The sequence below is a fragment of the Choloepus didactylus genome, chromosome 2 (genome assembly GCF_015220235.1).
Source record: "Choloepus didactylus isolate mChoDid1 chromosome 2, mChoDid1.pri, whole genome shotgun sequence".
Taxonomy (NCBI): Eukaryota; Metazoa; Chordata; class Mammalia; order Pilosa; family Megalonychidae; genus Choloepus; species Choloepus didactylus.
The window spans coordinates 58,767,054-58,790,128 of record NC_051308.1 but is presented as its reverse complement, the minus strand read 5'-3'; the positions used below and the strand labels follow the sequence as shown (position 1 = coordinate 58,790,128).

Here is a 23,075-nt window from a genome sequence, read left to right as displayed (position 1 = left end):
TTTGTTCCTCAACCAGCACCCTCCCCAAACCAGTGAGGTACCCTACAAGGATAGGTGGGGGTGGGGAGCAGGAGAGACAGTGGGCCTCAAGAATCAGGAACCCTACTTGGGTAAATGGGGTTCTGCTGGGTTGGTAGGGGACATTGAGCATCCTAAAGAGTGTGCAGTCTGGAAGGCCTAGATGGAGAAGAGGTATTTTTACCCCAAAACAAATGGTCCGCATTGTAGGGGCAGGAATCCTACAGGCAGGGCCTGCTAAACCAGATGGGGGAAGGCAGCACTCAAAGAGGGATGGTAGGAGTTCAGGTGCGGGGAGGGAGCTAGGGCAGGGTTACACGGAAATACAACCTGGGGAAGATTAGAGAGAAAGGGAAGACACTGGGGGAAAAGGGAGTCAGGAGGAGGTTGAAGGGGAAGAGCCTGGGAAAACAGATAAGGAATGAGAGGGATGAGAGGGATGAAACGGATGAGATTAAGAAGGGCTGGGGTGGGGCGGTAGGTAGAGTAGGTTGTAGGGAGTGAGATGCAGCAGCCAAGGGATGGGGAGAAGGTGTGAAGGCCTGGTAGAGCAGGAGAGAACAGCAAGGTGTGCGGGCCGTGTTTGGAGACCCTTGGAGGTTGTGCTCACCCACCGGGGCTCCCAGGCCAGAGGTCTGCCCGGCCCCACACTTGGCCCCACACTCCGAACAGGCTCCAGGGGAGCTCAGGATTTCAAGGCTTTTGGCAGAGGTTGGCGGCAGGGGATGTCCTGGTGGTGCACAGGGCCGGGATTCAGAGGATCTTGGGGTACAGAAGAGTGCTCCTCCTCCTGATACTATGCTTCTAGAAGGCGGCCACATGAGTGCCAGTGGGTGCCGACTCGCAGCGCTCCGCCTGGAGCTCAAGATCACTGGCTCCTCAAGCTCCTGCGATGGGGAGTTTGTGTGTGCCTGGGAAGCCTCAGCGTCCACCATCCGACCCTGCCAGGGCCAGGGCCTTGGTCCCAGCCCTGGTGACTCCCAGGGTGCAGGGAAGGCGGGAGAAGGGGGCTTTTCCTGTGCTGGCTGTGCCAGGAGGCGGGAAGCACGGGGTGCAAGCGCTGGTGCTGGCAGGCCGCGGGGGCCGGGAGAGCGGGACAAGAAGACACAGAAGGTGACACGCACACCCTAGAAGCGATGGGAGAGAGCCGAGGTGGGGCGGCACGGAGGATATTCCGAGTGGGAACTACAGGAAGAGATGCGGAGGTCGGACGGTCCCTTGGCTCAGGTGGATAGGATGGACCCAGAAGCGGAAGAGTTTGAGTCCAGATTCATCAACTTACTTGGACAAGTCATTTGCTCTCTTTGAATTTATTTTCTTCCCTGTAAAATGCCGGCGCTGGACGCGAACGGATCCTTTCCAGGTCTTTTCCCCCAGGAAGCCGGACGGTCGGGTGACTGCCACGGCGGGTGGGACAGGGGGGCGGCGGTGGGTGCCAGGCGGGGCAGAAGCGCGGCCCCCGTGAGTGCAGACCCCTCTTCAGCGGATCAGCAGGGCCTTGAGCACAAGCGCCCGCTCTCTGCCCCTCCCAGGCCGCGCGGGGAGGTGCCCCCCAGGCAGTCCGTAGAGCGGGGCTGGCTCCCTGTCCGTGTTCCCATGCACACAGAAAGGGAGACAGCAGGTTGGGTGCTCTCAGGGTCGGGCGAGCTGGGAACCCTTCCCCTTCCGGGCCCGAGCTCCGGGCGCTGTGGAGCAGCGGGGAAGCTAGGGGGCGCTGCGCTCCCGCGGGCCGGACGCCCTCGCCGCCAGTCTAGCCGCTTCCTCCCGGACCACAGGGCTGCCTTGGAGGACCCCTGCCCCCTGCAAGTGTTAATTCTGGGAAATCAGGTTCAGATGCACCAGAGAAATGAAGACTTCGTCCCCGACCGGGGCATAGCCTCTGTGTGCTCCGAGGAAGCGGGCTGCAGCACTGCCTTGGTTGCTTGGGGACAGTCAGGGGTGGTTTTTTTCTCTGACTAAATCTTGCCTAAGTTTGGTAGAAAGAGCTAAGGTGAAAGGTTCTATTAGAGCCTTAAGACTAGGGGATCGGTTGTTTTGGTTTGGTTTGGCTTCCAAGGGGAAGGACTCAAGGGGAGAAGAGCTGAGCTCTGCTTTTTATTTGCTGTGTGATCATAGACATGTTAACCTCTCTGGGCTAAACTTTATCTACAAAACGGAGATAATACTGATAGCCACCTCACAGAGTTGTAAGGATCAGATGAAAGCATCTAGCCAGTGCCTTGCACTAGTAGGCACAGGGCAAATGGAGGCTCTGGCCAAGTTTAGCTCCAACTAACACCCTTTGAGATCCAGAAGCCAGAAAAAGTGTTTGTCTCCCTTCTCTGGGGCCCAGTTCCAGCAAGTGGGTGGCAGGGAATGGGGGTGGAGTTTACCTTGGGACCTGTGTTCTTTGCTCCCAGGCCCAGCCTACCCTCTGTGCTTTTGGCCAGACCCAGCACAGTGAGCACCCCCACCCCAAAGGTGTGAAACTGCTGTGCTCCCTGTCACTGAGGCTAGACCTAGAAACAGAAAAACCCACAAGTGACCCAGACCCAACGTGGTAGTTCCCAAGTGCCAAGGGGTGCTAGCACCTTCCATCCAATAAAAGTCAGAGAGATGCCTTCAATATACACCCAAAGTTGGGCATGGGGCACTGTGAGGGCAAGAGGGCCACCTGCAGCTTGGGCAGGGAGGCAAATCAGTGTGTAGGGCAAGGGTTGGGATGATCAGGTACTTCTGGACCCTAGGGCACACTGGTGTGGGTCTTCTCCCCAGAAGGTCACTCCGCTTTTCTGCCTGCTCAGAGATGGCCGCAGTCCTGGGCTTGTGACTGCTGTGAGGAGCTGGCCCAGAGCCCACAGTTAGGAAGAGGCATGGAATGAGCATCCCCTGAACATGCCTAATATAGCCATCTCGGAGCCCTGCGCTCCACTCTGCCTCGTCTCCCCAAGAGCAGCTCCAGCTACTGACTACAGGCGGAAGGCAGGTTCAGGAGTGGACCCTGCCTAAGGCCGGGCCTCAGCCTGGACACCCAGGACAGTGGGGAGTCCTCTGCTCAGGGTTGAAGCTTTCTCCATTGCTGTAGTTTCTGATGATGTGACCTTGTCTGGGAATCAACTAGGGATGGCATGGCAAGGAATCAATTTCAAGAGTCCCCTGGGTAGCCCAGGGTTAGCATCAGGGCCCTGAGCACAGTACAGAGGTAGGGCACAGCCATTCACAGCTAAAGATTTATATATATTATCAAAATCTTATGGAAAAACAGATGCACAGCTATTTATACAACAGCAAGTGGGTGTGAGGAAAATGTCTGCTTTGGCATCAAACCTTCAGGTCCCGCTGCTGGCTGTCCTGTTTCTTCTCTCTGTAGCCCACTCCTCACCAGGAACTGTCCATCCAGGGCAGCTGCCCCTGCCATGTCCTCTGACAAGCCTTGAGCCAATCAGAGGGAGGGCTTTGGGGTGTCCCCAGCCTCTCCCCACTTGCACCTTAGGTCCCCATGTCCTATTGCCATTGCTCCATGCCGAGTTCCACAGGCCCAGCAGCTTTGCCCTGAGGGCTCCTCAGAAGCCTGGATCCTGGCCCTGGAGGACAGTGGGGCTGGAGTGGTCCTGTGGTCCCTGCGAGACATCTTTCCTTTCTAGGATAGCTGGCCTTTCACTGCTTGCCAGCTGTGTGAACCCAGGGCGGTGTCATCTCCTCAGTGACATGGGAAAAGGACTCTTCTTGTCTGGAAACCTCAGCTTCAGGTGAAAAAGACATTTTTGGAGAGACTCAGAGACAAGAAAAGGAAAGTGAGACAAGATAAGGCATCCTTCCTGGAGTGCAGCCCGGCCTCAAGCTCTCCCCTTAGCAGAATAGGGACATCCACAGCAAGTCAGCTGGGGTGGGGTGGACAGGGTCTGTGTAGCCCAGGGAGGTGGGACCTGGGCAGTCCTGGCAAGGGCAGGCAGTGCCTGGCAGCCTGGTCCTACTGAAGCAGCTTGGGAACTTCCACCTATAGGAATAAAACAGAGAGGTTAGAGAAGGGAGCTTGGCAAGGGGCCTCTGGAATTGATCTCACCTACCATCCATCTTGAAGGACTACACACCAGACACCTCAATATATGTCTGTGGAATGAATAAATGAGCTGTTGACACAGAGAGGGAATTTTTCCTTTTCTGTAAAAACTGATGTCATCAAATGACCACTGGAATTACAGTAGAGGTTGTCCTTTGTCATATGGTGTCTATGCTAAAGTGATGTTGTGGGGCTTAGGGTCAGCTGCCACCGTCCAGTCTGACAGGCAGATGACTGGATTCTGTCATCCAGGCAGAACTTCCAGGGAAGCAGGGCTTTGAGAAGCGGGGTTTCCAGGGATGGCTCGTGTGCCCATGGCCTTGGTTAATCAAAGGTAGAATTCTCCAGCGGGGCACGTCTGCCAGAGGACTTTGCAATAAACTCATCAGTAGGACTTGAAGGGTCATGAGAGGGAGTTAAGTAAAATAAGGAAAGGCCTGAGGCAGAACTGCTAGGTAGAGTCTGGTTCTCTATTTCTAGGAGAAACAGGTTTAACTGCAGGCTGTGAACTTTTCTACTGGTCAACTACAGATGGAGTGAGATGCTGAAGGAAGCTCTTTAAAGGATGGATAGTGTCTCACCTCCAAGGGAGGTACACGTGCAGCCTGCCTGGAAGCAGGGGGAGAGATGTGATGACCTGAAGTACCCTGTCAACCCTGGGAGTCTGTGCATTGCCTGCAGCCTGACGTGAGCTCCCTCTGCCTCCCTCTGCATCCATTCCCTCTGCATCCTCCCCTCCAAGCCTCTGCCCAGCCCCAGCCCTGTGTGCCCACGCCCACAACTACTTAACTTCTTGAGCTGCTTGAGGTTGCTGGAGCGGATGGCGGCCAGTAGCTGGTCACGGGAGTTCTTCTCCTGAGCAGGGAGGACTTTGTCCCCCATCTTCCTCTGGGTAGCTGGTGAGAGTGAGTTCTTCAAATTCTCCATGATAAGGGGTGGGGCCAAGGGAGGTGGAGGTGGGGGTGGGGCAGCCGGAACACCCCCTTTCTTGGGTGAGTTCTTTGGAGATGGCTTTGGAGATGGTTGGGGCGAGGGCTTGGGAGAGCCCTTGGCCAGGGCCCCAACCTTGGGCACCTCCAGCAGATTTTTCTTCTCTCCACTGGCCTCCTGTGCCTGCCTTTGCTCCTGCAGCCGCTTTTGTCGCTGCTTGTCCATGTTGCGGCTGAGCAAGTTAGTGACGGTCATTCGGGGCCCGGCCAGCTCAAAATGGTAGCCCAGCTTGAGCAGGGTGGTGTTCTCCTTGAGCAGCTTAGCGATTTCCATCTCTGTCTTGCCGCCGCAGATGTGTCGCTGGTTGTGGAAGCGGAGCTCTGTCAGTGTGTTGTTCTGGAGGAGGGCCCGGAAGATGGCCAGGATGCCTTTGCCTGTGATGTGGTTGGAGTCCAGGTTGAGGCTGGTGATGGTCTTGTTGGCTTTGAGCATGATGGCGATGGCAAAAGCCACATGGTCATCAGCCCGTGTGTTGGCCAAGGCAAACACCTTGACCACGGTGTTGAACTCCAGAGCCTCAGTAAACCGGACCAAGATCTCATTTGTGATGCAGTCTGAGTTGTTGACGTTCACCTCTGTCATCTCTGGGTCATTGTTCTTCACTTTCTCCAGAGGCTCATCAAATATGCTGGGAGTTGCCTCCTCCTCTGCCTTGGCAGGCTCTTCAGAGGGCTTTTCAGGACCACTGGGGGCTTGTTTCTCGGGAGCTTTGGTCTTGCTCTCTTCCTTGGGTTCCTTTTCATTTAAAGATGCATTGTTCTTGACTTTTTCATCCTCCTTTTTTGTATCTGTGTTCCCAATTCCTCTGTTTGCTTTCTCATCTTCCTTTTTCACGTCCGTGTTCCCACTTCCTCTTTTCATCTTCTCATCCTCTTTTCTGGTGTCTGTGCTCCTACTCGCCCCTTTTACTTTCTCAGCATCCCCTTTCTTGGTTGTCTCCTTCATTTCCTCTCTCTTCTTATCCTTATCCCTGCTCAAACCTGCATCCCTGTCACTCTCTTTCTTCTCATCTTCCTTCCTCATGGCCCCTGTCCTTTCCTCTCCTCTCCCATCCTTCCCTGCCTCTTTCTTATCTACTGCAGCTCTGACCCGGCCCTTGTCAATGCCCCTGATGATCTTCTCCTCCTTGGGCTTCTCACCACTTTTGCTATCAGCTTCATCTTTGTCTCTTGAGAAGCTTTTCTTTAAACCACCCCTCTTTGGCTCCTTCCCCAGGTCTGAGTCCCGTCTGGGGCCGAGGGTTTTTTTGCTGGCAGCTCTGCCCCTTTCCTCTCCGTTCTTGGCCTCTGTCTTGGGCTCCACTTGCTTGCTTTCCTAAGGATTCAGAAAAGGAAAATAAACATGAAGAGCTGGCTGTGGAGGGAGAGGAATGAGTATGGGGCAATTGTGGGGAGCACTTATATAACTGCCCTTGGTCCTCTGAAGGACAGTCCATGTTTGGGAGAGTGAGGTGAACATTTCCACTGAGGACAGCATAAGAAGGAACAGGGTTCTAGCTGCAGAGAAAGGGCTGACATCAGACTCGAAGCCTCAGGGTCATGAGACCCCAAAATGACAACCTGAAGGAGGTTATGGCAGTTCCTTCCCCAGAGCATTTTTTACTTTGAAAATACATTGGCTCGTAAAGTTCCAGTATCTGAGGAAAAAACAAGTTGGAAGGATCAACATAGGATTGCTAACATTTTATTTTACCAATTAAGGGCATTTATAAATTCTGTTTACCATCATCCTCTCGTTTAAAATAAGAAGGAGCTAACAATAAAGAAATAAGAGAAATAGAATAAAGGACATGCCTTTACTTCAAATATGTGTAGTTGTCTGAAAAAATTCACAATATTGTCCTTACTTTTCTGGTAAAAGTCTTGCTAAGGACAAGCATCTCTCTGTGGCAGCACTGGTGTCCACTGGGCCAGCTGACTTCCAGAGGACTCTGCCAGATTCGGGATCTGGGATCCTGTGACTCCATTTGGACTACACAGATCTGAGAAAATGTTCAGGGAGGCTGTGGGACCAGGTCAGCCCAGCGGCAACAGACGCTTGAGCTCCACGTGCAGCACAGGACACCCTGCACTGTGGGGCCTATTTCTTCCTCCACAATGCTGAGCAACTCTGAAGCCTTATTCTGAGAGCACCTGTTTCCCAGCCCCATCAGCAGGCAGGTCTTGCCTGGCAGTAGCAGGATTGCTTCAGATTAGATATTGGATTAAAACTGTCCAACTGTGATAAAGACTTCAGAGCCCCCAGGGCCTCGGGGGATGCAGTGATGTCTGCCCTGAAGGTTTTTTCTAAGAGGAAGAGACTATGGCCTGCATATTAAGGGTTTTCTGTCTCCTTAGAGTGCCCAGTTGGGGTGTGGGTGGAAGGGAAGGAGGAAAGGAAAAGCAACACTCCACCCCACTCTGGCCCATGAGCCCTTCCCAGAGGGAATGGAGAGCGAGGTTGGCCCTATGGAAACAGTTTGTACCTGCACCACAAACACAGGCCTTTGGGGACCAGTGCCTTGGTTTATTTAGCAGAGAAAGTCCTTGGCTCCTCTGCTAGAATCACAACCACCAGCCAGGGGGCATAGAGCCTGATGAGACAGGGCTTCGGAATGTGTCCCTTCACTCCTCGGGGCCTAGGCTGCACTGGGGACTCACTGGGGCTGTGGGTGGTGGAGCAAGGGCCAGAGACCCCCTTCTTGCACTCTGGCTCCCAGGGAACTGGGTTTGACCCCTCAGATCACCCTTCAGGGCTGGGAACAGAAGTGGTGGTGACTTCCCAGTACCTTGATTTGAAAGGAAGACTGTAAGGGGAGTATGCAAATAGAATGAAACAAGGAAACCCAATGGGTCAGTCCTTTCAGGAAACTCTTCTATGATCTGCCCACAGTTTGGTCAGGAAATTCCCTCTCCTCCTCCCATGTTCCACCAAGTTGAGAGTGGGTCTCATCACAAATGCCTCCACTCCAGGGGCTTGGAGATAAGAGCCAGGTAGGACAGCCCCTTCCGGGAGTCAGGCCCCAGGTCGGAGACCCCTGCCCCTGCCCCTGTTCCTTCCCTTCCTCAAATGTGCAAACTTCAGGGTTTCTCACAGCCCAGCTGCCCTCTGCTCATAGGCCTCACTTAGAGGGGAACTGAGGATCCAGAGAGATTATAATTTAACTGACTTCACACAGCAAGTTCAGGAAAAACAAGGTTTCAGACCTGACTGTCTTACTAGCAGCCACCAAGTCACTGTGGCCTTCTCTGACCTGTCCTGTTAGGGGCTAAGGCACCACCCCTCTGGCTGCCTGTGTGTCCCTGCTGCCCACAGAACTGCCCAGGCCAGCCAGCCCTCTCCTCTGGTCCAGCCAAACCAAGCCCCCTGTAGACCCAGGGCTCCCACTGAGAACTGTAGTCACCCCCCTCCCTTGGTCAGGATTTGTTTTCCAACATTTTAACCCTCGCTCTGCCTTGATCCCCAGATCCTGCCTTCCTCCCCTTTGTCCTCGTGCAGGGCTATCCCCGCTGGCTCTCGGGGTCCTCTCCCCACACTGGGGTCCAAGTTGGCTTCAGTCTGCCCTGTGGCTGTTCCTGAGGAGATGTGCCAACCCTTTAAAAAGAACCTAATGAAAAACAGGCGAGGGGTGAGGGAAAAGGGCTGATTAATCATCAGTTTTCTCCAAATAGCCAGGAATGAGAGGGGCTAGGACTTGTTGCAGCTCGTGCAGCCCTGAGAGCTCAGACGTTGCCTTAAAAGGATAAGGAGCCCAGAATCCGCCCAGGGCTGGGATTTCTGTGGAGTGAAGCTCCTCAACACATAGCAGAGCTGTTCCTTCGTGCTTATCTGAAAGGAAGTTCAGGCCAGCTTTTTGCTTCTAGAACTGATGTTGCATGCTGGTGACCTCCAAAAGTTATTTTTACCTGTGTTTCTGTCTCTAGGCCTTACTCGACCATTTGTCTCTTACAGCAAGAGGGGTTTAGGTTAGATATAACAGAGAACTTCCACAGAGCAAAGCTTCACAGGTTCAGATGGGCAGAGCACAGCATTTTCTCCCTTACCTTGGGCCTTCTGAAGCTACTTCCTCTAGGAAGCCTTATCTCATTAAACAGAGAAAGGAATATGTCACCAGCTCCATTGCCAACAGAGGAGAGGAATATAATTGTCTATTCAGAGGTCCCTTAAAAATGAGAAGTTGCTGAGGGTGAGGGCCAAATCCTCTCTGTGGTCCACTCGGCCCCACGCCCACTGGATGCCCTTCAGCTGTGCCGACCATTCCCATGGTCATCTCTCTCCTTCCTGACCCATCACCGGTGAGGGAGATGCCGCCCCCTCTGCACAGTAATCCTAAAGGCTGCAAAGGAGGGAGTCTGCAGACTCTCCCCAGAGGACACAGCACTAAGAGGAGATGGACCCTGAGGAGAACTTCTCAGCCGTGAGGCTGGAAGGGGCAGGACTCCCTTCACTTGTGGAGTTCACTTTCCAGACACATGCCTAAGAGGGGGCAGAGCCAAGCAGGGCAGGAAGTGACTGGTAGTGACTGCACCCCTCTCATGTGATACCACTGCCATTAATTCAGGGGCATCAATTCCTTCCCCAGAGCAAGACCCAGGTGATGCAGATTCAGATGGTTCAATGCCAGCCTTGCTCTGTTCCCACAGGGCTGCCTAGTGAGGCCCCTAAAAGCTCCAGGCTGGGGGCAGGGACTTTGGGGTCCTCCATTCTTTTGGAAGACTCTTCCCAGGCCTCAGCTAGAAGACAACCTCAGCATGTGTGGATCCAGAGCTCATCAGAAGAGAGCATTTTTACCTTCAGCTTGGGCCATGTGGCTTGTTTCTTGTTTCTCCCAGATCAAGGTTCTATCCACGAGGAAAGCTCCAGGGAAATACCTGGCATGAAAACATGTGCCATCTCCCAGTCCTGCTGCCAGTGCTCAAACCCCTTACCACCTCTCCTGCCTGGTCCTGCACCCATGCCCACCCTGCAACACCCCCCTCCCCACTCACCCCCACCATGTCTCAGAGCCCAAGATCTCATTCCCCTGCTTCTCCCCTGGAGGCGGCCTAGCGAAGGCCTGGGGCCCCATTCTTCCAGCCACCTGATGATCTTTTGGTATCAGGTACTGCAGCTGCCAGGGCCATCTATTTACATGGGAGGGCAGGGAGCAGCTGGCCACAGGCTGGAGGGCCTGCTAAAGGCCCCTGGGAAGCAGCTCCCTTACAGGGCTGGTGTGAAGGGCAAGGCAGGCAGCAGGGCCTGGGGATGGGGGTTCGGGTGGTGGTGTTTACCAAGAGAGAGTTCACCCTCCAGTCTCCTGCCTCATTCTACATGGAGCAGCAACTCTTTGTTTTCCACCAAGAAGGAAATTCTAGATTCTTCTGGCAAGATCTTTCAGGAGGATCAACTGCCCTTTGGGAAAAGTAGTATTCCTGCTTCCCTTGGTGCTCTGTGGGGCAGTCCTCTACTTTGGCCAGGCCAGCTCATTAGGCCAAGATTCAGGCCTTTTAACAACTGATATTGCTCCCTAGAAAGTTATAGGCTCCCTCCAGGGCAAACAGGCAAACTGGGATTGTTCTGAGAAAGTTCTGGGATCCCACTGGCTCTGCAGGCAGCTGGCCTGTGTTCAAATCCCAGCTCTGCCCCCGAACAGCTGTGTGACCTTAGGCAAGTTACTTAACCCCTCTGAACCTGTCGTCTTATATGCACAGTGGAACTGCCCACCCTGGGCCTCCCATGAAGCAGCAAGCAGCACCGCACTCAGACCAAGGTCCCCATGCCAAGAACGGCTGGAACAGGAGATAAGATGTGATGATTCTGGGTCCCTGATGAAAGGTGCTTAACAGGATGGCAGGCAAAAGGGAGGGACCTGCCTCTCTTTCCTAGGACCTCCTGCACCCACTGCTCATCTTAGTGTTTAACAAGGTTAGTAATTAAGCATTTACCCAGTGATCTATGAGACTGCATTTTATACTTTTCCATGAAAAATGAAATGACCACATCCTGAACCCTGGAAACCTGTCTGGAGGCCTAGAAGCTGGGAAGGGTGCAGGCTACTTTGGGAAGCCTCCACCAGCCCCACCCCATTCCTGCGATGGCAGCAGCAGTGTCACCCCCACCAACAATGACACTAGAGATATGAGTTTTGGTACCTGTGAGGGCTAGGGGTAAAAGAGGTGTCTGTCCTTTAGAACCAGTCCTCTGCAAATTCTCCTGTGGGCCTCGTTCATTCGTTCATTCATCCCTTCATTCATCAAATGTGTAGGGAGGGGTATGTACCAGTCCCATACAAGGAACACAGGGTTACACAGGAAATGGTCCTGCCCTCACATTTTAGGGGGCATGACAGACAAAGGGCAAGGTGTCATCAAAGTGTGTGTAGCAGAGGGTGCTGAAGGAGTGGACCCTAAAGCAGACGTCCACTGCCAAGAGTTACTGCTTTGGCTGACAGAAGCCCTTTGGGCTGCCAGAGAATCGTTGCTGTCTCCCTAACTGGCCAGGCAGCCCCTTTCTCAGCCATTCCCAGTCTGAAGTTCCTCAACTCCTGCTTTGGCAGTGGCTCAGGGACAAGGCCTCCGCCCCTCCCAGCAACCCCCTTTTTTGGTCATCCCGGCCCTGACCTTTCCCAGCTCGTCCAATGCCCTTTTTCAGAGCCTCTGCCCCCCACTTTGGGAAACAATGACTGCCTCCACTGACCCTTGCAGGACAAGTTCTGGGGGTCCCCTTCCGTTCACCCCTCCCAGTTGTAAAGGGCCTTCTGGGGAATTGAGATCTCAGAGGAAGGAATTTAGAGAAGAGGGAGGTCAATGGAGCATGAGGGTAGAGTGGGTTATAACCTCTCCCCCTTGGGTTAACACCTTGGGAAACACACTTCTTAAGGGAATGTTCAAGGCTTTAGACACAGAGACCAACACGTACACTCAGCTCCTGCTAATTTGGGGGTGGAGGCTTTATCATAGGAGGTAGGTCTGCAGAACTGCCTTCATCTTTGTGGTTTCTGGGATTAATGATGGGTTTGCATTTCTGGAGCTCCCATTCCCTGACCAAGGCCAGGGGGAGTCTAAGAGGGCCCAGCATGGGGTCTGTCTATCGCAGGGGCTCTGTAAATGCTTATTGGTGACGATCCCAAAGTGCAGTGGGTACAGCCTGTGATTAAACCCCATCCCCCAATAATCCACGTGGAGGTTGTCAGAAAGGGCTCAGAGGGACCCCACGGTGGCCCCTCAACACCAGAGACAGGGAGTCTCAGCCTTCCTTTCTCCGGACTTGGGGTTCTGCTGGTTTTCAACAGCCTGAGGGTCGGTCCACACCCAACAAACACACAAACAATGCTGGAGGCTGGTGGCCCCTCACCTCCCCTAACATGTGGGCCATTTGGGGCACAAGGGTTCCACATGCTCAGGACTTCAGAGGTGCCATCCAGGGCGTGCGTGCGCACACACACACACACACACACACACTCCTCCCCGGGGGAACTTGTGCACCTGGTGAGCTCTGAGCTGAGAAGCCAAGGCCCGTGCAGTCACGGAGCTAAGAAAAGATGTGCCCTGAAGGCACCCAGATGCCCCTGCTACCCCATCCCCACCCTGCCTGACCTCGTCTGGTTTCCAGGGGCGCTCCAGTAGCCAGCCCACTGGTGAGCGTGTGAGTCAGCTCCCGGAGGGTGGCCGGCAGGCTCCAGGCCCCTGGCAGGATGGTCACACATGCTCATGCCTGGGATCCGAGAGCAAAGGCAGGCCATCCTCTTCCTGGTAAAGAATAGCAGAAAAACTCTAAACTGGAGAAGCTCACTTCATAGCTTTGAGCCTCATATTTCTAAAGGGGATGGTCCCCTACTCCTGGTTGCCAGTCCTGAGAAATCAAGTTCACCAACCTATGTTCAATCCTTTTTCTTCAGTCCAGGGGGCCTCCCTGAGTTTCCTAAAACTGTACCTCATCTGGCCTGCATAACAAAAGCAAAAACTTTAATAACTGCTACAGCATGTCGTTCCATGTGCTTCACATAAATTTATTAACTCATTTCATCCTCACAAGAACTCTATGAGGTAGTTACTAGTATTACCCCCATTTTACAGAAGATAAAACTGAAGCCTAAGTTCACAAAACTATTACGTGGTGAAGCAAGGATTCAAATTTACATTCTCAGGCTCTGGAGTCTGAATTTTAACCCCTTATGTTATATTGTCTTGTGAGAATGGGGACTGCACGCTAAGTCGCTCTTTCACCAAAATGTCTAAACCAGTGGTAGCCCCTCACCTCCAGCCACCCAGCACTGAAATAATATAAGTAACAGTATCCATAGCCACCATTTATTAAGTGTTTACAAAGTGCAAGACACTGTGCTAAGTGCTTTACACAGGTCATCTAATTTACCCCTGAGCACTGCCTGGGAAGTGGGTAGAGCTTGGTGACGCTCCAGTTTCAGCAGGAGGAAGCTTGAGGGAGGGGCCTGAGCAGGGGTGGTGGCACCGTGTGCTGGCTCAGGGCAGAGCCCTTCACGCAATTCATGGCCCTCACTTGTGTCTGTTTCCTGTAAACTTTGTATCATCATGGTCTTAACAACCATCATAATACCTTAGAAATAAACCGTGGACATTCTCCACTTCTAGACAACGTGCTCATGGGGAGTTATGGTTTCGGTGGGGTAGGTGCATCAGATGGTGATTTTCTTAAACATTTCGCAGGTAGTGTCTTTCTTAAACAGGTTGTGCTGGTAGTAAGTGGGAGGACTGGAGTTCAAGCTCAGACCTCAAGCACATGCCCTTTACTGCTATGCCACGCTTGCTGTTACACAATGGAGCACTAAGGAATGAATGCCACACTCCTGCCGGGAGCCCCAGCAGAGACTCATGGCAGGTCAGCCAGCAGGCTACCCCAGGCCTGAAGGAGCCGCCTGGGCATCAGTCATTCAGTCATAGACATTCACCGAGTGAGAGCTCTGAACCAGGCACTGGACAGGCAGGGGAGCTGGTGAACTGGATGTCACCCTGCAGGCTCTGGGAGAGGCACCCAGCATTGCCTTGGATTTCCCCTCCAGGCTGGGAGGAGGGACCATCTCAGAAGAAAGGGCCCCATGGCTTCTGCTAAGGCAGTGTTGGGAAAAAGCAGCCTGGAGAGAATAAAATTGAGAGAATAAAATCCGAGGTCAGGAGCCCCTTGGGTTTCTAATTTTCATCCTAGCAGGAGTCAGGATCCTACAGCCCAGAGACCTCCAAGGAAGGTACGCTGAGTAAGTTTGTCACTTCCTCACCTTAGTATTCCCATGTGCTTGACGACGAAACTCTTAAATTAAAAGCGTAAAAGGGCCGATGTGCTTGACATCTGGGCCAAAAATGAAATTAAGGGAGGTGCAGAAACTATGCATCACTCCACAGCCAGGCCTGGAAGAAAGCCAAAGCATACTTGGTTGGCAGCAACTACAGGGAGCCTGGGGAGGTGAGCAGGGCCCCACAGCAAATAGATCCACAGGGGCAAGCACAGACTGAGAAAGACCTCACAGGGGGAAATATAAATACAAGTACTATGCAGGATTGAGCTGATTCCTGAAGGAGGAGTAGGAGTTTGGTAAATGGATAGAGGAGGGAATAGCATTCCAGGTAGAGGGAAAAGCCAGAAGCATGCCCAGGAGAGAAGCAGGGGGAGAGGGTTGTCCCTTGAGCAGAGTTGCCAAAAAGAACCAGGAATAATGGCTTTAGAGGAAGATGGTGAAAAGAAGATCCAGATAAATAGAAAAGGAAGTCAAAGTCTGTGCCTTTTTAAAGTGCTCACTGCCCCATCAACCAACTGTGCAGGCCACCCTGCCCCACCCGACCCCACTCTCCAGCTAGAGACCTTGGCTGCAAGTGTTAAGGCAAAAGCCCAGGGTTGAAGGAGAGCCGGGCATGCAGTTTGAGTTCAGCCTGGATGTTATAAGGACTCATGGTTGAACCCTTCAGCCCTCTCTGGATCCAGGTGACCAGGAATACTCCAGTCATGAAGATGAGAGTAGCTTGGAGCTGGGTCCCCACTTCCTGACAGTAGGCCACCTGCAATGAGTTGAGGGGTAGGTTGGAGGGAAAGACCTGGGCAGGATCAAGAAGGAAAAGTAGATTGTGTCCCAGGCCTGGTGAGAGCCAATGAAGCAGACGCAGGAGACAGCAGTTGAGCATGCTGAAGAAGAGGCTTCCTTCTGCAGCCTCAGCTTAGGCCACTACCCACGATGCTCCTTATTCCCAGCCTCATTCTACAACTTTGCACCTTTGCACAGGCATTTCCCCACCCAATTTTACCTGGTTAACCCTTATCCATTGTTCGGGATTGCGCCAGTTTGGATGTATCATGTCCCCCAAAACGCCACTATCTTTGGTGCAATCTTGTGTGGGCAGACATATTAGTGTTGATTAGATTGTAATTCTTTGATTGAGTACTTCGTGGAGATGCACCCCACCCAGATGTAGGTGATAACTCTGATTAGATAATTTCCATGGAGTTGTGGCCCTACCCGTTCAGCGTGGGCCTTGATTAGTTTACTATATAAGCTCAGACAGAAGGAACAAGCTTGCTACAGCCAAGAGGGACACTTTGAAGAACGCACAAGAGCTGAGAGAGGAGCTGCAACTTACAGAGACATTTTGGAGACAGCTTTTGAAAGCAGACTTTTACTCCAGAGAAGCTAAGAGAGGACAAACACCCCAAAAGCAACAAAGAGTGACATTTTGGAGGAACTGCAGCCTAGAGAAGAACGTCCTGGGAGAAAGCCATTTTGAAACCAGAACTCTGGAGCAGACGCCAGCCACATGCCTTCCCAGCTAACAGAGATTTTCCAGATACCATTGGCCATTCTCCAGTGAAGGTACCCGATTGTTGATGTATTACCTTGGACACTTTATTGCCTTAAGACTGTAACTATGGAACCAAATAAACCCCCTTTTATAAAAGCCAATTCATTTCTGGTATTTTGTATCCCAGCAGCATTAGCAAACTGAAACAGGGATCAACAAAAGCATAAGGCATCACCTGCTCTGAGAAGTCACCGTGATCCCCAGCCCCTTCCTTGTCCCACCACCTTCCCCCAGTTCCCTTTCCTCCCTGTCCTGTCTTGGCCCCTATTACTCTGTCTCTTTGTCCATCTCCCCTATGGGGACATGAGCTCCTCAAGAGCAGGGAGCATGCCTTATTAATCACTGGATCCCCAGGACATAGCATAATGCCTGGCACACAGCAGATGCTTGATATCTGTTGAATGAATCAATGGATGAATGAAAGAATAAATGAGCTGATTAATGAGTGAATGATGTCCACCAAATGAAACCAGATATTCATTTGGAATGATGAAGTCCAAGAAAATCTGCAGAACAAATAATCAGTGAAGCCAGCATCTGAGTGCAAATAAATGAGTGAATAGAAACCAAATTATTCTGAGGTTGATGTTGGAGGGAAAGGGATGCTCTCCTATTGTCGGAGACGTTCACCACTGTCAGAGACAGATACCAAGGCTAGTGGGGAGGAAGCTGAGATGCCAATGGGCTTAGCATCCAGTCTGGCCACAGGATGAGGACCCTGGACCTCGGCTTTTGGCCCAAGTCTTACCTGCTCCTGTGGTGCACCCTCACCGCCACCCAGCACAACATAGGCCAGGAGGGCAGGGTGGGAGCAGGGCTGGGGAGAGAGCCTGTTACTAGGGCACACATGCCAAGGCCAGGACAGGCACATGGAAAGCGAGGGGTCAGAGCTACTGGAAGAATGGATGCATGTGACTCTGTCCCACCTCTAGAAAGAACCCAGGACACTGCCATTCCACAGGGCCAGCCATAGGACATTTCTAAACTCACACCATCTCCCAAGGAGGCCACATGTGCCCCTGTCCAGTCTGTGCCTTCTGCTGATAGCTCTCCAGGCTCCCTGTCCCCTTATCTGATGGAGCTGGGTCCAGACCAGGTTGGCCCAACACCAGGTTTGACTGTAGGGCACACATTTGCATATGTTAAACTTCCTGGAGTCCACCCTGAGAAGTACTCTTGGGTTTGCAGATGCGGCTGAGGCCTGCAACCTTGGGGATGTCCGGAGCTGGGGGAAGGGAGGTGGGAGCTGAGAGAGGGCTAGGCAAGAGAGGCCAGCTCCCCAGAGCCTGCCCACCACTGACGCTCCTCAAAGGAATGCAGTAAACAAAGAGAAGCCCGGCCCCATTGGGGGTGGGAGGAGGGGGGCCACAGACAGCCATTTACTCTCCGTCTGTACCACTTTATCCCAAAGGACTGAGCAGCTGGGGAGACGTCAAGCTTGTTTTATCAAACCAGAGACTTGTTAGTTTCAGGCTAAGAAGCTAACCCCAAGAGATGTCCTTTATTAACTACTTTCTTTAGTGGCTTCTCTCTGGGCCACACTACTTTAAAAAATAATCTTTTAGGACAAGGCTGGAGTCTCCTTAATACCCTCCACTCATCCAGCTCACTACTGACACTCCTGGTGCTGGGGAAGGTATGTGGGCAAGGTATGTGGCACTCAGATCCTGCTAACTGGAGGCTGTCACCTGCTAAATGGGGACACCTCAACGATTTTTAATTCAAATATTCCTCTCACCCACCCAGCCTTCCAGCTCTCAGCTACTCCCACTCCTGGAGTCACATTTTGACCTCTGTATACCACCCACCTTGACGGTTTCACCTCCTGTCCTATCCAGAACATGTTACCATTTTACCAATATCCTCATCCTCAGTCCCCACAGGCCAAGGCCCCAACCCTGTATCTAACTGACTCTAGGTCTGTGCTTCTCCGACCTCAACTGCTGGGTGATGGTGGGGGAGAGCAGCCCCTCCACGGAGAGCTGCCAGTGCCGCCCGCCCCCTGCGTGCTGCTGTGGACGCTGAGTTAGAGCGTCCGGGTTCTAGTTCCTGCCCCATATGAACTTGGGCCTATTAATTAAGCTCATTCATCTGTACAATGGGGATTGTAAACCTTCAAAAGGTTGTTGTGAGGCTACATGTAGAGCATTTGCAACAGTGCCTAAGGCACAGGAAGCTTAAAATAAAAGTTAACTGTCACTATTGATCTAGTTTTCTTTATCAGCATCTATTGGAACATTTTTCATCTCTCTTCTGATCTCTTGTTCCACACTTGGCTGGCAATCTCTCCTGTTTACTTCTCAGGAATAAACAGAAACCAGCCTGTGGGAATTCCTCCAACTTCCTGCCATCAATCTTACAAACTCAGCTCCATGCTCATCTTCTTTCCTTGCTTCCTCAGGTCACGCTGCTGAGGAAAGAAGGGTCTCTCTCCCCCTGGGCTCTGGCTCCTCCTCTCTCCCATGAGTTCCTAAGGTCTCTCCTGTATCCCTCACCTCTCCGTCTTTCCTGGCTCCTTCCCACCATCTTGTAAACATGCTCACCTCTCTCCCATGTTAATTAAATGCTGCCTCACCCCACAGTCCCCCCCACCCAGGTGCTGCCCTCTCTCTACTTTTCTACCCAAATTTTCCAAAGGAGTTCTACTTTGGTATCCCTATTCACTCCTCAGCCCCCAACATTCCATGGACATTACTCTCATCCAGGTCACTACTGACCCTCTTGCTGCTAAATCAGATTTACAGCTTTTATGTGTTTTCTTGATTTATTGCTTGGGCAACATTTGACATGACTGACCAAGCCCTCCCTTCTGAAATGCTTCCTCCCTTGGTTTCTATCCTACCTTTTCCTGGTTTTCCTCCTAGCTCTGTGACAGCTCATTTTTTATGTCTGTTCCACGCCAGCTTCTTCTGCTTACCATTTAAAAGTGGCTGTTTTCAAGGTCATATTCTAAGCCTCCTTTGTTTTCGCCTTCGACTTTCACCCTGGGCGATCTCATCCACTCTGATAGCAGCAGCTGCACTCGATGTTCTGTTGTCTCTCAAAGCTGCAACCCTGGGCCAGACACCACTGCTGAGCTTCAGACCCTTGGATCAACCGTCTACTGAGTATCTCAGCTTGCCTGCCCCAAAGTGCCTCAAAAACCAAACTCCTCCTCTCTCCCACTGCCACACTTACTTCTGCTGTATTTCCTATCTGACCAAGTGACTCCTCCAAACACCCTGTGGCTCAAATGAGAGATCCAGATGGGAAGCAGAGAGGAGGGATATGCTGGGGGAGGTGACGTGGGCCCCTCTGCTCTCACCCATCCCTTTTCCCACACCACCAGCCTGAGGGAGTTTTTGTGGAGGCTGTGAAATTGAGCTATTTTACAAGATGTTTTTCCCATCTCCTACATCCACATGATGCCACATCCTTCACACCTCTTGAAGTCAGTCCCTTCTCCCCATCCTCACTAATGTTACTTTAGTCCAGTCCACTGTCACCTCTCACCTGTCGCCTTCCCACCTGGGTTGCTGCTACCACCTTCTCACAGGTTTTGCTGACCTCCCCCAGGACAATGTCCACTCTGCAGCCACAGGGGCCTTTCTAAAGTGCAAATCCGATCATTTTACATCTTTATCTAAAACCCTTCAGAGACTCTCCAGTGCCCACAGAATGAAGCCTAGACTCACAGGCCCTTCAGGAGCTGGCCGCCGACCTCCCCTCTCAGCGCCGTCGCCTGACATTACTTTCTGCAATCTGCACTCAGTCCTGCTTGACTCCCTGATGACGGACCCGACCACCCTCATTTCCTGGAGGGAACCATGCCTCTGGGCCTTCACAATGACATTCCCACCACTGGGAAATCTTCCCGGCTTTGCCTGGTTAACTCCTACCCTACATATCTAGAAAGGTTTTAGCTTAGATCTTTAATTCATCTGGATTTTATGTGGGGGTATGGTGTGAGGCAGCTATCTAACTTTCATCCCCCCACCAATATCTAATGTCTGAACTACTGTAACCGAGAAGTCAGGATTTGAGGACTGATTACAATTACTGAATCATTATATAGATATTCCTTTCTACTTTCTGGTATATTAGAGAAGACAGAGGGAAATACCTGAAACCTGAACTGTAATCCAGCTGCCTTGATCTCTGGTAATAATTCTGTAGCCTTTATCTTGTGCCCTTGTGATTGTAAAAACCTTGTGACTGACCTTCACCTGTACCCATTTATCTAGTTTTTTGACTTTAATGTCTTACAATCACTAAAGACAGCCCCTGATGTTTATTAATGAAGGGTCTTGGGTCAGCCCAGAACTAACCCACCCCAAGTCCAAAGTTATCTTGATAATGGAAGCTGGATCTAACAAAAATGGGCCCGCCTGACATGCACAGTAGCTTAGACTTTAACCTACAAGTTACCTATACCACGTTATAATACTAAAAATCATGCCCATCATCGTATTAAAGCCGCCATTTTCTTACATATGTTCTGTGACTAAGCATATAACCAGTCTGCACATGCTCAATAGTTAGATTATCACTAATTACATCATCTGGAGCCATTTTGCTCATTATCCTGAAACCTGCCCATCTTTTGATTCTATAAAACTATCAGAATTACTGCAGTTTGGGGAGACAGATTTTGGGCTGATAGGCCATCTGTTCTCTTGTTACAATAAATTGAGCAATAAAACTCTCTTTGAAACCCTGGTATCTAAGGAATTGGTCATTTGAATGCATTGGACAAAAGAATCCACCCCCTTGGTCTGGTAACACTACTTTTATGATCAGAAAAAACAACAAAAGCTGTTTTGTTAAAGAAAGCCTTTAAATAAAACAGTTCAGTTTAATAGCAAAAATGACAAAAAGCAAACCACCACCAACACCAACAACAATAACAAAAACACACCAAGATCCCTCAGGCCAGTGGGGAGAGAAGGCATAGATGGGGCGGGGGCAGCGATGTCCGTGGAGATTCCCTGTCATGCTGTGCAGCCCAGCCCGTCTAGGAGTGGGCAGAGCCACACTCGCTCTGGCTATGCCCAGGGCCTGCCATGGGGCCTGACCCTCGCCTGGTTCTGTTCCAGTGGCCACGGAGCCAGCCCATTTATTAGTGCTGAGAAGGGCTGGGAGGATCTCGGGCACCGCCTCCAGCTCCAGTGTAAACAGAAACTCCAGTTCATTTTTACCTCCCAGGACGATCCCTGGGGGAAGGAGGGGTGGCCAAGAAAAGGGCAGTGGTTTGTGAACCTGGGAAAAGAGAGGACCTTCTCTGCCAGGGTCCAGCTGCCACTGAGGCTTCACACAGGGGGGCAAGGGCCCCCACCTCAGTGCCTGCCGGGGCCTTGTAAGTGAAGCTTAGGAAAGGCACAGTCTGGGAAAAGATGACGTGCAAACTGGGGTGGACAGAACTCTCCCTAACAAGGCTGGGCTCTGGTACTGAATGTTTCACCAAACTCTGTCAAAGGGTATAGTGACTCTTGACAGCTTTGAGTCTTTAAGGGCAAGGATTTCTAAGGAAAGGAATGTTAACAGGGGAAAGGTGACCTGTCCAGGAGGTGCCGTCCTAGGGTTCTTATTACCCTTCTGGTAACCCAAGAAAGCCACCAAGAAGCACAAGAAAGGAAGGGAGGGGAGGAGTATTTGCCTCTCTTCCAGGCCTTTACTCCTATCCCTGAGGCTTTTGCATTTTATTGCAAGTACAGAAAGGCAGACTGTTTCAAGGCCTGCTGGGAAGACCCTTACAGCAGCACTGTTCTGGTTTCTTCTATTTCTGGGTCATGAAGTATCCGTCTCCAGGCGGCTGGAGGTTCTTCTGGTGGATCATCTCTACCGATCAAGCATCAGCTCCAGTGCTCTCTGCAGACTGCAATGTTTTGCCAACTGGTCTGCTGATTCATACTGGGAAGCTGGTAGCAAACCCCATTTTTGGAGAAACCGGGAAGGCTCTTTGTAGAAACAAACAAGTCTCCTTAGCACTCAGCTCTCTGAAATGTCTGGCTAGTACTCTCTGCTTCATTTTATCCCAGCACACCCCAAACCCAAGCAAGTTTGGAAAACATTATGAAGAGCAGCTTAAATGTAAGCTATTTGTCCCCGAGTGCTGGGTCCCATGTAGGTCCCGGGGGGTGGGGGGGGGTGGCAGGAGAACATGCTGTCCTCTGCCGCCTGGGGCTGTGAGCAGGAGCCGTGCTCTCACATGGCCACTTCCCACCCCCCACCCTCTGACTGTTCTAAACAGAAAAGGCCGCAACAGCCTAATCAGGCCAACTTCATGGGCGTGTGACCTGTGCAATCTCCATCTTGGAAGCCATAACAATTTCTAACAAGAGCTTCACATTTTCAGTTTGTACTGGGTCCTGCAAAGTATGTAGCTGGTCCTGGGCCTAACAGAAAAACAGTAGCAAGGGATATCAGGGTTGGAGTCTATTTCTGCATTCTCTGTCTTCAGGAATGGAACCACCAGCCTCCCCCGCCCCAGACACCAGGATGTCAACTTGGACTCTTCCTGCTTCCTCACCATGCTCCTTTCATCTCATCTTCCTGATAGATCTCAGATTAGCTCCTTCGCTATCCTCTCTGCCACTGCTGTAGTTGGGGCCACAATTATCTCTCGCCGCCCACTGGTCTCCCCCTCTCCTGTCCTGCTTCTCTTGGATCCACCTGCACACTGCAGCCAGAGCGATCTTTCTGAAATGAAAATGTGATCAATGGCCCCCACTGCTTTCAGGATGAAGTTAAGACTTCTTAGCTTGGCCACTAAAGATTCTGTATGATCCAGCCTGTGCCAGACTCTGCATCCCCTTCTTCCTCCATGCTTGTGCTCCAGGCACCCTGAAGGACAAATGTGCTGGGAGCTCTTTGGCCTTGGTGTCTTTGTGTACGCTGTTCCCACCACACAGAACGTCCTCGCCCCCTTCTCTAACTACTCCTACTCCTCTTCCTCTTCCCTTCCTCCTCTTCCTCCTTCTGCCCCCCACTCTTCCTTCTTCTCCTTTACTTTTTATTATGGAAAATTTCAGCCAAACACAAAATAGAGAGGATAGCATAATGAGCCTCATGGTACCTATCGCCCAGCATCAACAATTATCAACCTATGGCCATTCTCATTTCATCTGTTCGTCCGCACATTTTTTTTCCATCCTCAGATTATTTTCAAGCAAAGCCCAGGCATATATCATTTTGTGTGTAAGTATTTCAGAAAAGGTATCTGCAAAAGAAACTTCAGAAAAAAGATAACTACAATACCGTTATGTTACCTA

General features: G+C 51.6%; 1 protein-coding gene across 2 annotated transcripts in view; it reads right to left on the bottom strand.

Annotated features, from left to right (window-relative positions):
- Positions 1 to 3,213: 3,213 nt before the first annotated feature.
- The window catches only part of LMOD1 (leiomodin 1), a 44,879-nt gene continuing 25,017 nt past the window's right edge, over positions 3,214 to 23,075 (bottom strand). The window contains exons 1-3 of one of the 2 annotated variants that reach the window (XM_037825048.1): positions 18,743 to 18,888; positions 4,847 to 6,361; positions 3,214 to 3,994 (exon numbers count right to left, since the gene is read on the bottom strand). In XM_037825048.1, the coding sequence (XP_037680976.1) occupies positions 3,968 to 3,994; positions 4,847 to 6,361; positions 18,743 to 18,745 (1,545 nt within the window). In that variant the 5' untranslated portion in view covers positions 18,746 to 18,888 and the 3' untranslated portion in view covers positions 3,214 to 3,967. Of the gene's footprint in view, positions 3,995 to 4,846; positions 6,362 to 18,742; positions 18,889 to 23,075 lie in introns of those variants that run through there. The other variant, XM_037825047.1, reaches the window with a different exon arrangement.